The 12,549-nt window shown below is 29.4% G+C and overlaps 1 protein-coding gene across 1 annotated transcript; it reads left to right on the top strand.

Annotated features, from left to right (window-relative positions):
- Positions 1-4,275: 4,275 nt before the first annotated feature.
- On the top strand, positions 4,276-10,432 carry LOC100164274. The gene is made up of 6 exons (XM_029491590.1): positions 4,276-4,465; positions 4,900-5,060; positions 6,551-6,703; positions 7,826-8,089; positions 9,838-10,001; positions 10,082-10,432. The coding sequence occupies exons 1-6, from the start codon at positions 4,335-4,337 to the stop codon at positions 10,289-10,291; spliced, it is 1,083 nt and encodes a 360-aa protein (XP_029347450.1). The 5' UTR covers positions 4,276-4,334; the 3' UTR covers positions 10,292-10,432.
- The last annotated feature ends 2,117 nt before the right edge of the window (positions 10,433-12,549 follow it).

The following is a 12,549-nucleotide window of genomic DNA, read 5'->3' on the forward strand; positions in this document are numbered from 1 at the left end:
TTGAGTTATTTACTACCCATAAGATAGCAATTTTTTTGAATAGTAGGTCTACTGGTAATACATTAAATAATTTGAAATTAGTAGAAGTTGAATCTTCGAGAGTGGATTTATGTAAACATATACGAACTATTTGTCTTTGATGTATTAACAATGGTTTCAGTGCATTAGCTGAGAGACCTCCCCAAATTAAAAGTCCATATTGTATTATTGCTTGGTATAGGGCTAAATATATTGTACGAATTATATACAGTTAAAAATGTATTAAGTATATTCAATTTAAATGTCTTCATATTATAAGAACATAACATGATGTAACATGTCATGTTCATTAATATATTTTGAAATACTTAATGTATTCTTTAGTTCACTTATAGATTTAAATCGTGCTGGAACAGGGCTAATGGAACTTGTGTTTGAACCTGATTTGTGCAATGGTCTTGAAGCTTCAGCTTTAGTCAGAGAATTATTACTAATATTTGAACGTATCAAAACATGTTCTGGTCGAATGGAAGGTAGGTACTACTGGACTAGTTTAATAGTTTAAGTTATAAGTAATGATTTTATGGTGACAGGATGGGATGATGGTAGAAGCATCAAATGATCAACAAATTGTAGGTTGATGTGTTATTTATTAAAATTGTAAAAATATATAACAGTGCCAGACACTGTTTATGTCTTAAGTACATATAAGAAATTTCAGGGGGTGAACATTTTATACATCAATGTCAGAAAAAGGCTTGGTTACCACACAACCAAAATAACTATATATATATTATTAACCATGTCGCGATGTTTGTCCGACAATCAAAACGACAAACTTGGTACAACATTGATACTCTAGATTGAAATTATACACTTGCGTACAAACAGCACGGGGTTCGCGATCTGCCGCAGGTAGATATTGCCTACCTGATAATATACTGCTGCGAATCAGAATTTTTACTCCGGGCAACTAAAAAGTTGAGATATGTTTTGAACGCCATCCACCAAATATTAAATAACGAATTGAACAAAGTTTGAGTCATATAGAGTTGGTACATTTAACGGGCAACGAATTGCACGGGTTCAGTATTTTATAAATAACCCTGTTGATACTAATAAATAGTACCTAATATTAATTTTAGGAAGGGGTCCAGATTTTAAGAGTAATTAGATGGGTGTCCAGATGACCAGATTAGACATACATAATATTTAGTTAATTGAAAAAAATCGTTGTATAATATGTATAATGGTAAATAATTAAAATAATTACATTGTTAAAGTTACATATTCCAAAAATATTTGTTTATAATAAAAATATATGTATAAAGCCTATATAGGTAATAGTTTTCACTTATCAATTATCATTATATACGTAGGTATATTTTTATTTTTACTACCTCTAAAAGTTTATAAATATGGGTTTGATAAAAATTAAACTGATCAGATGAATATACTATTGACAATTCACTCTTTTGCTTTGAAAATTTATAAAATACTGGCCATATGTCTGTTTTATCGAACTAAATTTAGCGTGAGGAAAATAATTTTTGTAATAAAATTTTTTTTCAAAATCAAGTAACCCCATAAATGCCAAATGATGTACTTCAGAAAATCAATCATTAATTTTTAAATGTTATATTTGCAATTGGAAATTGCGTGCTATTTCTTACAAAACATTCATTGATCGTTCTATTTTTAAAATCAAAGCAAATATTTTTCATATAAAGTGTATGCAGGTATTCACGGGTATTCAAATTAAACTTTTTTTTTATAATCTGTATTACGAGACGAATATATTATGGCGAGAGAAAATATCTATTGATATTACTCCACAGTTATATACAATAAGTAAAAAGGTGGCCAAGTGGGTGTCGCTCTGCTGTATAGTAGGTTACAAGTTTGTCACTGTAAAGGATGGTGTTAAATTTGAATTCAATGATATAATATCTTGATACTGAAGTTGAAAATCGAAGCATTGTTCCGTCCACTTATAGTGTACACAAACACAAAAATAAAAAAATAAAAAATCCCACATCATTGTAAAATCCTCGGTAAAATCAATACATTCATCGCTCCGCTTAGAATCTATATAAAGTAGGTATATAACTAGGTAGGTAGTAATAATCAGAGACCATCTGGATTAAATCTAAGTAGTGTTTTATAGACGAACGATTTTCATCATATTGTTGCGTGCACCCGACTTACAGGATATGGTGACAGGATGGGATGATGGTAGAAGCATCAAATGATCAACAAATTGTAGGGTTGATGTGTTATTTATTAAAATTGTAAAAATATAAAACAAGTTAAATTTAAAATACTATTAGATTATTCGAATTCATGAAGAAAAACCAGTGTCTTAGAAAATAATCGATTGCTCGAAATATTCACTAAGTCCCGCAATACGTCGTTAACGAAAATAATCTAAGTCGTAATACAAAAATGTGATAATTAAGAATGAAGAGGTACAAGAGTGTGTACGTACGGTTTGCTAAATCACGTCTGATTGTCTGAATACTGGGCCACTCCCAGGGCTCCTATATAGTACTATCCTCTCTCTTACTAGATCCTAGGCGGACTGCGTCGTTGGTTCTCACAGTCCAGGAAGCCTTCTACAAGATGTGCCTTTGGTCGGTGCGAGGTGTCGTAAAATGATCAAGTATACCCGCGGCCGTCTTGTCACAGTGCCAATATCTAATCCGTAGAATCTACTGGGCTCCGAGGAGTTCTCACAGATATCTTAACGGTTCGGTTTTGTCATCTGGCCGTTGGCAGACGCCGAAGCTGTTGCTAACGTTTATATAGTATTGCTTCCCCAAGGTTTTATGTACAGCGGTGATATCACCTCAACTATTTACGTGTTACCATAGTACATCCGATGCTGTGTAGTATGACTATGTGTAGGGGCGGAGTATAGGGGTCCGTACGTAGTACCTCCCCCCTCAGAAAAAGGATTTAAGTCTCTAAAAGACAGAAATCTTTTTAAGAACACCATCGCATTTACAAGTTTATGCAATGTGTCCACAATTTAGTTAATTTCTTATAACAACATTTGCATTGGGTGTGTTATAAAAAAATCGGGAAATCAGTTTTTATTTCGACAGCTACGGTGACCTTCGCCCGCCGCCACAATTAGTAAAGTATTTCAAAGGCTGTGTTATCGAATATAATTATGAACGTCATCAAGCATACAATACTTTCAACTGTGGACATTTATGTTTGACATTTTTAACCGATAAACAATAATTATATTATTATTAAAATATATACATGTATAATATTATCGTCGACAACAGCTCCGAATTAGAATGTCATTTTTTCCCACCCATAGAAGTGGGCGACAAATCTGAAATCGGGCTTCTAAGCATGCAAACATATAACTCAATACCTAACGTCGAGACTGGGTGCGATACTCTGCATATTATTCACGGCGAACAGTCCGAGATAACTAAGATTAAAATACCTACTGGGTGTTTTAGAAAATAATTGTTTTAGAAAGTAAAATACGTGAACTTTTAAAGGACATCGGCGTGCATAATTTCAGTTTTTTTGACTAATAGCAGCACATTGAAATGTACAAACGTTAAAGCATAATATAGATATTATCTGAGTTCTACATGGATACAATATAAAATCATTACTTATAACTTAAACTATTAAACTAGTCCAGTAGTACCTACCTTCCATTCGACCAGAACATGTTTTGATACGTTCAAATATTTGTAATAATTCTCTGACTAAAGCTGAAGCTTCAAGACCATTGCACAAATCAAGTTCAAACACAAGTTCCATTAACCCTGTTCCAGCATGAAAATGAACATGAAATGAACATGACATGTTACATCATGTTATGTTCTTATAATATGAAGACATTTAAATTTAATATACTTAATACATTTTTAACTATATTTCTACGGATCGGTTTTCTTTTATCGTATCCTTAGCTTACGATGCAAATTGCAACCGATTTTTCAATTTCACACATAAATTATTATAAAATATAAATACAATTCTATTTCTGTCGTGTAATATATAGGTATTGCTACATATCTACAAAGCCAACACCGTATTAAGAAAATCATTTATTGTTAAAATAAAATTGAGTTTTACATTACCCCCCTACAAACAACCTAAAAACAGCTAATGGCCATAGTTGACGGGCTTAAGGCCAAAAAAAAAAAAAACATTTACATTTATTTAATAAATAATATCAAAACATTTTATAAATTGTAATATTTTTCGTAACCATGGATAATAATTTTTTTTTCAGTTTATTGATCTAAGTTTATCTGGATACATCATTATTGTATTGTTATCTGTTCATAAAAATAGTAATAAGCTTTTGAATAGATATGACGTTCTGGAATTCAATATTTTGCAAATCTCAAGTTGTGCTTAGTGCAATGAAGAAAGTACCAAGCATATTAGAAAAAAACACTTTACAGCACAAAAAGTGTCTTGAATTGAGAAATTTGAAAGACAAGTACGTGGAGCTATATATAATTTTTTAATTACAAATAAAATTACTCCTATCTCTTTTCAATCACATAATTATAATATCTCTATGGACCACGTACTAGATGCAGGCTAGGATTAAGTAATTTTTTTTAGCTATAAGCACCAAATCAGATACCTAGGTTTTCAAGCTAATTTCCACTTACATTTTTTATCTCCATACATTTCTAATCTTATAAATAACATTATACGCGCCTGGCGTAAAAGTATCCTTATTTTATATCAAAAAGACGCAGGGAAGCTAAATAATAATGGAATCTACCTACATCAAAGGCGTAATTATATATTTATCTAGACTCTAGAACCTAAAGGGATGGAACAAATTAAATCACAATACGAATCATTTAAAAAATTTAATATTATTATAATAATTATTAATAGATATTTTTGTTATATTCATAGTTACTTAAATCCGTACGGTTATATGCCTCGAAAAATGCAAAGCAAGACTTCACTGAAGGATGAAATCCTTAAAGTGATGGATAATTTGGAAATCAAAGGAGGAAGTACAGATGCTGCAATTGAAAATGACGGTTCAGGAGTAGATAATACATCGCGCACAGGTAAACATGTCTATATATACAACAATAATGAATGTTTCTTTCTTTCTTTGTTCTCTATAGACTCAAAAACTACTTGAACGTTTTGAATAAAAGTTATACCAAATAGATTCCTCGAGACTTGAAAAGGATTTTTTTCTTTGTTTTTCGACCCATACAGGTCGCTATATAGAGTGACTCACACAGTCACACTTAGTCACACATTTATATAGATTCTGCTAATAAAACTTTAATACAAAATATATTTTTGTTTTTATTGTATGGTTGCCATTATTGGTTACACATAATATTATAATAGTTTTAATGATTGGATATCATATTATATTATATTATATTATATCATATCATGTTGTATTATATTTTGTCATATAAGCTCGTAAAACTATTAAAAAAAAAATGAAAAATTGAGCATCAGCTATAATATTATGTCTATAAGATACAAAGAGTGTGGTTGAGGTTTTTATAGGTCAATACTAAATACATATTTTTTACCAATTTTGACAAAAATAAAAACAATTGAGAATATCTTTATAGAAGCAAAACGGAAACGATCAACAAATAGATTATAATAGTTAGGTAGTCGATAAATAAAGATATTATTAGTCGGGTTGTATCTTTAAGACGTGCAAAAATGCAAATCCATAGTTTTTGAACAATCAGCAACAAATTTTGCACAAATATTTTTGGATCGCGACGGGTAATTTTAGTGTGGCTTACCCACTATTAATAATATTAAAATCATAACCGCATAATATTTTATTTCTGTTTGAAATCGTTTGCCTACACTTGAGAAAAAAATATTTACTTATTATTATCCGCCGCAAGTGGATTGCCCATCTTGGTTTTATTTAAATCTGGGTATACGGCTTTAAATACCTACTAAGCGTAGAGTATATCAATAATTGTATTTATATCATAATTATAATCATATTTAGAAAGGCATATGTGTACCATCGCTGTAATATGGGTGCAGAAATTGGAGCCACTATACTAGTTTGTTCCCATATATAATCGCCTAATGGTGGTTTATTTAAAAGCTACCTCGCGTGGTTATATTTCTGAAGAAGCTGCAAAGTACAGTGAATCATTGTTGACTCCTGACAAAGGCGGATTCACTATACTTTACAGCTTTTTCGGAAATGTAACCACTTTTTCAAATAAAATGTATGATCATTCACTGGTTAGAGGGCATTTTTATGAAATCCAATGAATGAACATTCGTTCAATCACTGGTTTGTAACTAAACCCGTAGACCAGTGATCGAACACCGTTAAAGCAATACAATAACAAATTAAAAAAGCGAGTAAGAGGATGTCACTCTGCTGTACAGTATAGGTTAAAACTTAAAAGTGGATCTCAGTAGTGGATGGTATTAAATTTGAATTCAATAATATAATATCATTGTTTACGAAAAACGATTCTGAGCGGAGACAGTCTGTCAGTCTAGGATATTTTATATAATGCGTAATTTGTTTGAAATGTGGTTTTTGCAGAACTGTTCCGACTAGCATCACTATATAACGGCCCTGAACGTAATCTGGTGAATTTTCCTAGAATGGTGAAGTCAGAAGATTCACCTAAAACTAGCTATTTGTCCGTTTTCAAAGAGTGGTTTGAATTATTTTCCAAAAAGACTGGATTCACAGGTAAAACATTACCCCATTACCTAGGTGTTGTACATTTTGCCCTATAGTATTTTTGCATACTCATAACTTATTTAAAGCTAAAATATTTTGAAAATCCAACGTACAAACATTATAATAATAATATATTAACTTTAAGTTAGTTAACAGGTACTTATTAGATCAATTAACAATTCACACTAATTTAAATGCTAAAAATATACAGTTGGATCTGTTGAACACAAATTAGCTAAGTGATACAAAGATAACGCAATGCGGGTAATGGGTGTGACGTCCTCTATTAACACATAATATAAGAAAATAATATTTTTGGGAAGAAACTGTCCTTTTGTCTTGATATTGTAGAAAAAATATTTTAGTTATAATAATATATTAATTACAATTATTAAAAATAGTAGCATATTATGAAATAAAACAATTTTTTGTTTTTCCCAATTGCTAAGAAAAGTAGTAAGGTTTTTTTCTTTTGACCTCAAACCCCTCTCACTTTAAAAAAAAATAGTACTAGATGTCTAGATAACCAGATTGGCTTTCAAATCAGATAATATATTGAAGTTGATGATTGAAGCATTTTAACTGCTCAATAGGTAATGAGTGATGAGTGATGACTATATTATAAAATAAACACTTCACTGTAAAATCAATATATATTCATTGATTCAATCAAAATCTAAAATATCATGAAAATCAAATCAAAGTCATATTATTACCTACTTAAAACGTATTATTTGTGTAACTGAAATATAATAAACAAAAACGTTTATACTGTAAGACTTGTGGACAATTTTCCTGTGATTTCACAGCTTCTTCAGAAATATAACCACTTTTTCAAATAAAATTTATCTTCATTCACTGGGTTAGATGGCATTTTTATGAAATCCAATTCACCGGGTTGTAATTAAATGTAGGCCAGTGGTCGAACACCGTTAAAGTAATACAATAACAAATTGAAAATCGGGTAAGTGGATGTCACTCTGCTGTACAGTAGGTTACATGTGGGTCATTAAGTAATGGAAGGTAATAAATTTGAATTCAATGATATAATATCATTGTTTACGAAAAACGATTCTGAGCAGAGAGAGTTTGTCATATTCAAATGTTTTGTTTCAAATGTGGTTTTTACAGAGCCGTTCCGAGTAGCACCACTGTGTGCTAGTGCCGTGTGCACAACTGAAACCAAACCGGCAGTCGCCGAGACTAATAAATCAATTATTGTCGCGGGGTTCCCAAAACCTAATGGCCTACCTCAACCGAATCCATTTAACGGTCCCGAACGTGATCTGGTGAATTTTCCTAGAATGGTGAGGTTAGAAGATCCGCCTAAAACTAGGTATCTGTTCGTGCCCGAAGAGTGGTTTGAAGTATTTTACGAAAAGACTGGAGTCACAGGTAATGATATAAAACGTTACCCTATTACCTAGGTGTTGTACATTTCGTCCCATAGTATTTTTGCATACTCATAACTTATTTAAAGTTATAATATTTTGAAAATACAACGTACAAACAGTGATAATAATAAAATATTAACTTTAAGTTAGTTGACAGGTAGGTAGGTACTCATTATAGATCAATTAACAATTCACACTAATTTAAATTCTAAAAATATACAATTGGATCGACTGAACACAAATTAGCTAAGTAGTACAAAGATAACAAATGCAAACTATGACGTCCTCTATTAACACATAATATAAGAAATCAATGTTTTTGAGACGAAACTGTCCTTTTATCTTGATATGGTACAAAAAATAGTAGAGTTTTATAATATATTAATTACAATTAATAAAAATAGTAGCATATTATGAAAAAAAAAAATTGGGAAAGTAGATAACCACTGCTATAGTGTTGTACAGTATGTGTTCAGCGTGTTTTATTTTTTGCAGGGCTTAAAACCGGTAAAAAACTGTAAATTTGAGAACCGAAAACTGATAACCGCTTTTAGTGTTAGAATTCTGGAAGCGATTATCGGTTATCGGTAATCAAGGTAAATATCTAAATATTAACAACCAAACGGTTACCTCGTATTTTCATTCACGGTTTTATAACCAAAACCTATTCCGGACCAAAATAATTAACGTTTTTTCGTGGTATTAATACATAAGTTATGTCATAATTATATTGTTGAATTTAATTTCCGCCTATTTCTAAATTTTTTTCCCAATTAATTGCCGTCGTGTATTGCTCATCTGTTGTGAATATCATATATATATATATATATTATAAAACCGTCATAAACGTCGTCGTCGTCGTGCGCTGATTTCTATTATTTTTTTATTATTTCTAATTGTTAAGAATTTTAGTAAGATTTGCTTTCAAAACAGATAATATATTAAAGTTGAAGATTGAAGCAGTTGTACTGCTCAAAAGGTGATGAGTGATGACTAAATAAAAAAACACTTCGCTGTAAAATCAATATTATATATTTATATGCTATGATTCATCTAAATCTAAAATGTCATGAAAATCGAATCAATGTCATATTATGTACTTAATATAACTTAATTATTATTTGTGTAACAGAAATATAATAAACAAACACTTTTATGTCTTACACTTGTGGACAATTTTCTTGTGATTTCTTTTTAGTTGATTTGTGCAGGTTTTTAAAAAATAATTCTAAATAATCATATATGTCTGCATTATTAACGTTTTCTACGCATCATTTTCGTTTGTATAAAAAAAGTAATTAACTAAAAAAAAAAAATAGAAATACTGAGGTACGATTAATTTACACAAATTCTATAGCATAATATTTTCAATGACACTGATAGAAATAAATATAGATATAATAAGTTTATTACTTTAAGTTGACCAAATTATAATTAAACCTGATGATACAAATAAGCACCAAGGTCAATAAAATTGTTAGTTTCACATTATAGAATAATATAGTTAGTGCCATACGACACATTATACACATCCTTTGACTGTGTAATATATACGATTATCATGAATCTTAATTTAATAATAATACCTAATATATAGTAATATATAATACCAAAATAATTTAAAATATTGTGTTATTATAAAATATATTCTAAAATATACCATTAACTAAACATTTTCATGTGTTTAAAACTATTTATTTTTTTTGTAAATGTTATCAAAATTGTCATGAAAACAAAATTGTTCTCTAGGTCCATACGTTCTTGCTGCTGGTATTACGACTTTTCTATTAAGTAAGGAAATATGGGTAGTCGACCATGAGTTCCCATATGTGTTAGCTACAATCGGATTATTTTATGTCGGTTGGAAAAAATTCGGAGCATCTTTGGCGAGCTCCATCGATAGAGAAATTGACGTATGTATTGATTGAAATTATTTTTATTAAATTCTTGAAATTTAATATAACTAACTAATATAATATCTCATTTGATTTAGGAATATGAAGCGTCTTGTAATTCCAGCCGAATAGGTGAGATCGACAGTTTAAGGAAAACGGTTGAACATCAAAAAATAGAAGTGTGGAGAACTGAAGCACAAGCCCAAATAATTCGAGCTAAACGAGAGAACGTAGCTATTCAGTTGGAAGCTGCGTATGGAGGACGGCTCATTCCGTCATTCGAGCGTACAACCAGGTATTATATTTAATTGTAAAAAAGTATTGTATAAATATCTATAATATTTTATTTATTTTAAGGTAAAAAGACGTTTGGATTATCAAGTGGATTTGGCTAACCTGACACGCACGGTACAACATAAAAATATGGTAAAGTGGATCGTAGACAATGTAAAATCAAGTATTAATGAAAATGACAACTTCAAAAAGTGTATTAAAGATCTGCAAATATTAGCTGCAAAAGAAAAATAATGCTTGTGAAACTACCATACATTTTTTTTAAGTTATGTTTTCTTGTTCTTTTGTGAAATGAACAATTTATTATATATTAACAAGAAAACAAAACTTAAAAAAAATGTATGGTAGATTTAAGAGCATTATTTTACTTTTGCATCTAAATTTTGCAGATCTTCTATACACTTTTTGAAGTCGTCTTTTTCATGTATATGCTAGACTTTACATTGTCTATGATCCATTTTATCATAAATTCTACGCCGAAATTCTACGCCAGTTCAAAAACGTAGTACCTAATACGTTATGTAATGGATATAGTTTTGTAAAACATTTAATACAATGTACTTATATTTATCAATTATTATCAACTATTATGACGTATAGAAAGTCGGTGTAATATATACCTCATCAGTAGCTATTATTTTTATGCTTTAAGTGTATCCCAAGATAATTGAAAATATTATATGAAATAATCATTTACCATAATAAATGACTGAATAATAATTTAGTAATCTATGGCTTAAAATGTTACCACCACTAAAATACATCACAAACCGATAGCCTTTCGACTTTAAATGGGCGCCCTCCTGTTTGTTAATTGTGACCAAATTGCAAATTGAATTGAAATTATTTTTCAATTGTTGTATTTCGGAATCGTATTGTGTATTTATATATAATATTAAATATATTATCTTGATGGGAGCATTGTTTCATTGTTTTTATTATCGTTTTCTTCAAAAACAACATTAGTGATATAACTTAGATTTGTTTCGTTATTCAATTGGTTTAAATCAATTAATGTATTTGAGTAGGTACGTCATATCACCAAAAAAAGTTTCGTCTGTACAAAGGTGTTTACAGAAAGCTTCCCCATGATCTTTAACGCATTTACATTAAATCTGTAAAGGCACACATATTAAATGCTTTGCAATATTATTAGTGTTATTCCCTCTAATTGGAAATTTAGAACGAAAGCACGAACACCATTCCGTATTTCTTTTCTATAATTTAAATAATTAATATATTTTTTTGAACAATTATCCATTTTAAGAAGGTTCATTTCTTTCATACGTTCATCCTAATTTGTGTCGTACATAAATTTCTAATTATATTTATTAAATGTTTTCGATCATTGTTATGGATTTGGTGACTAGGTACCTACTGTTCCGAAGCCAGCGCCAAACTGCTTGTAAAATATGGGATGTACATAAGACTATAAGAGCAAGGTTGATTTTGGAAAACATGCTTGCAATGCTTTTCTCTCTGCAATGCTATCATCATAATATATTACAATATTCTGACCCTTAAACCAGAATTTTAAAAGAATTAATTAACATACACCTGACTTACAGCCGTTTGTATAAAATATATACATTATTTTATTGATATTTTCAAACTTTTATACATTTTTATATTATTTAATTTTCACACTATAACGATAAAAATAAAATATTTACGCCGTTATTACATTGTATACTTCCACGTAACAACAATATATTATATTTTTATTTTTATTAATTTTTATTTTCGTTATTTCTATATTATACTGAAAATTTATTTGTTTTAGTGGTTTTTGAACTTTTGAGGAGTTATTATTCAATACATACATACTGTAAAGGAAATTAATAGCTGTTTGAAAATATAAATATTTTTTGCTTTCAGTATTAACAGTAATTTACAAAAATGGTTTTCTTTATAAATATGATGTATTACTGTAAAAACCACGCTTCTTATATTATTTAGTTTTCTCGCTTGAAACGATAACATTTTATTATTTATTTATACAATTGTTATATAATATATAATTGTCTTAAATTTAATAATAAAATATTATTTATTTATTTTAATTAATTTTTTTTTGTATTTGCTATAATATGTTGTTTAAATATTAAGTGTTTTAATGATTTTAGAACTTTGGAGAAGTGATACTGAAATTTACGCAAATGAACCAACTATTCAATACGTACATATTATAAAGGAAAATTATAATAATTTAAAAATATAAACATTTGTTGCGTTCAGTTTCAACAGTAATTTACAAAAATGGTTTTCTTTA

Source organism: Acyrthosiphon pisum, chromosome A3, assembly GCF_005508785.2.
Source record: "Acyrthosiphon pisum isolate AL4f chromosome A3, pea_aphid_22Mar2018_4r6ur, whole genome shotgun sequence".
NCBI lineage: Eukaryota > Metazoa > Arthropoda > Insecta > Hemiptera > Aphididae > Acyrthosiphon > Acyrthosiphon pisum.

Bases quoted from the DNA above. Each gene is read 5' to 3' on its own strand.
- LOC100164274 (XM_029491590.1), top strand. From the start codon at position 4,335: ATGACGTTCTGGAATTCAATATTTTGCAAATCTCAAGTTGTGCTTAGT. The intron at 4,466-4,899 runs GTACGTGGAGCT...TTATATTCATAG, and splicing joins TTGAGAAATTTGAAAGACAA to TTACTTAAATCCGTACGGTT. The intron at 8,090-9,837 runs GTAATGATATAA...ATTGTTCTCTAG, and splicing joins CGAAAAGACTGGAGTCACAG to GTCCATACGTTCTTGCTGCT.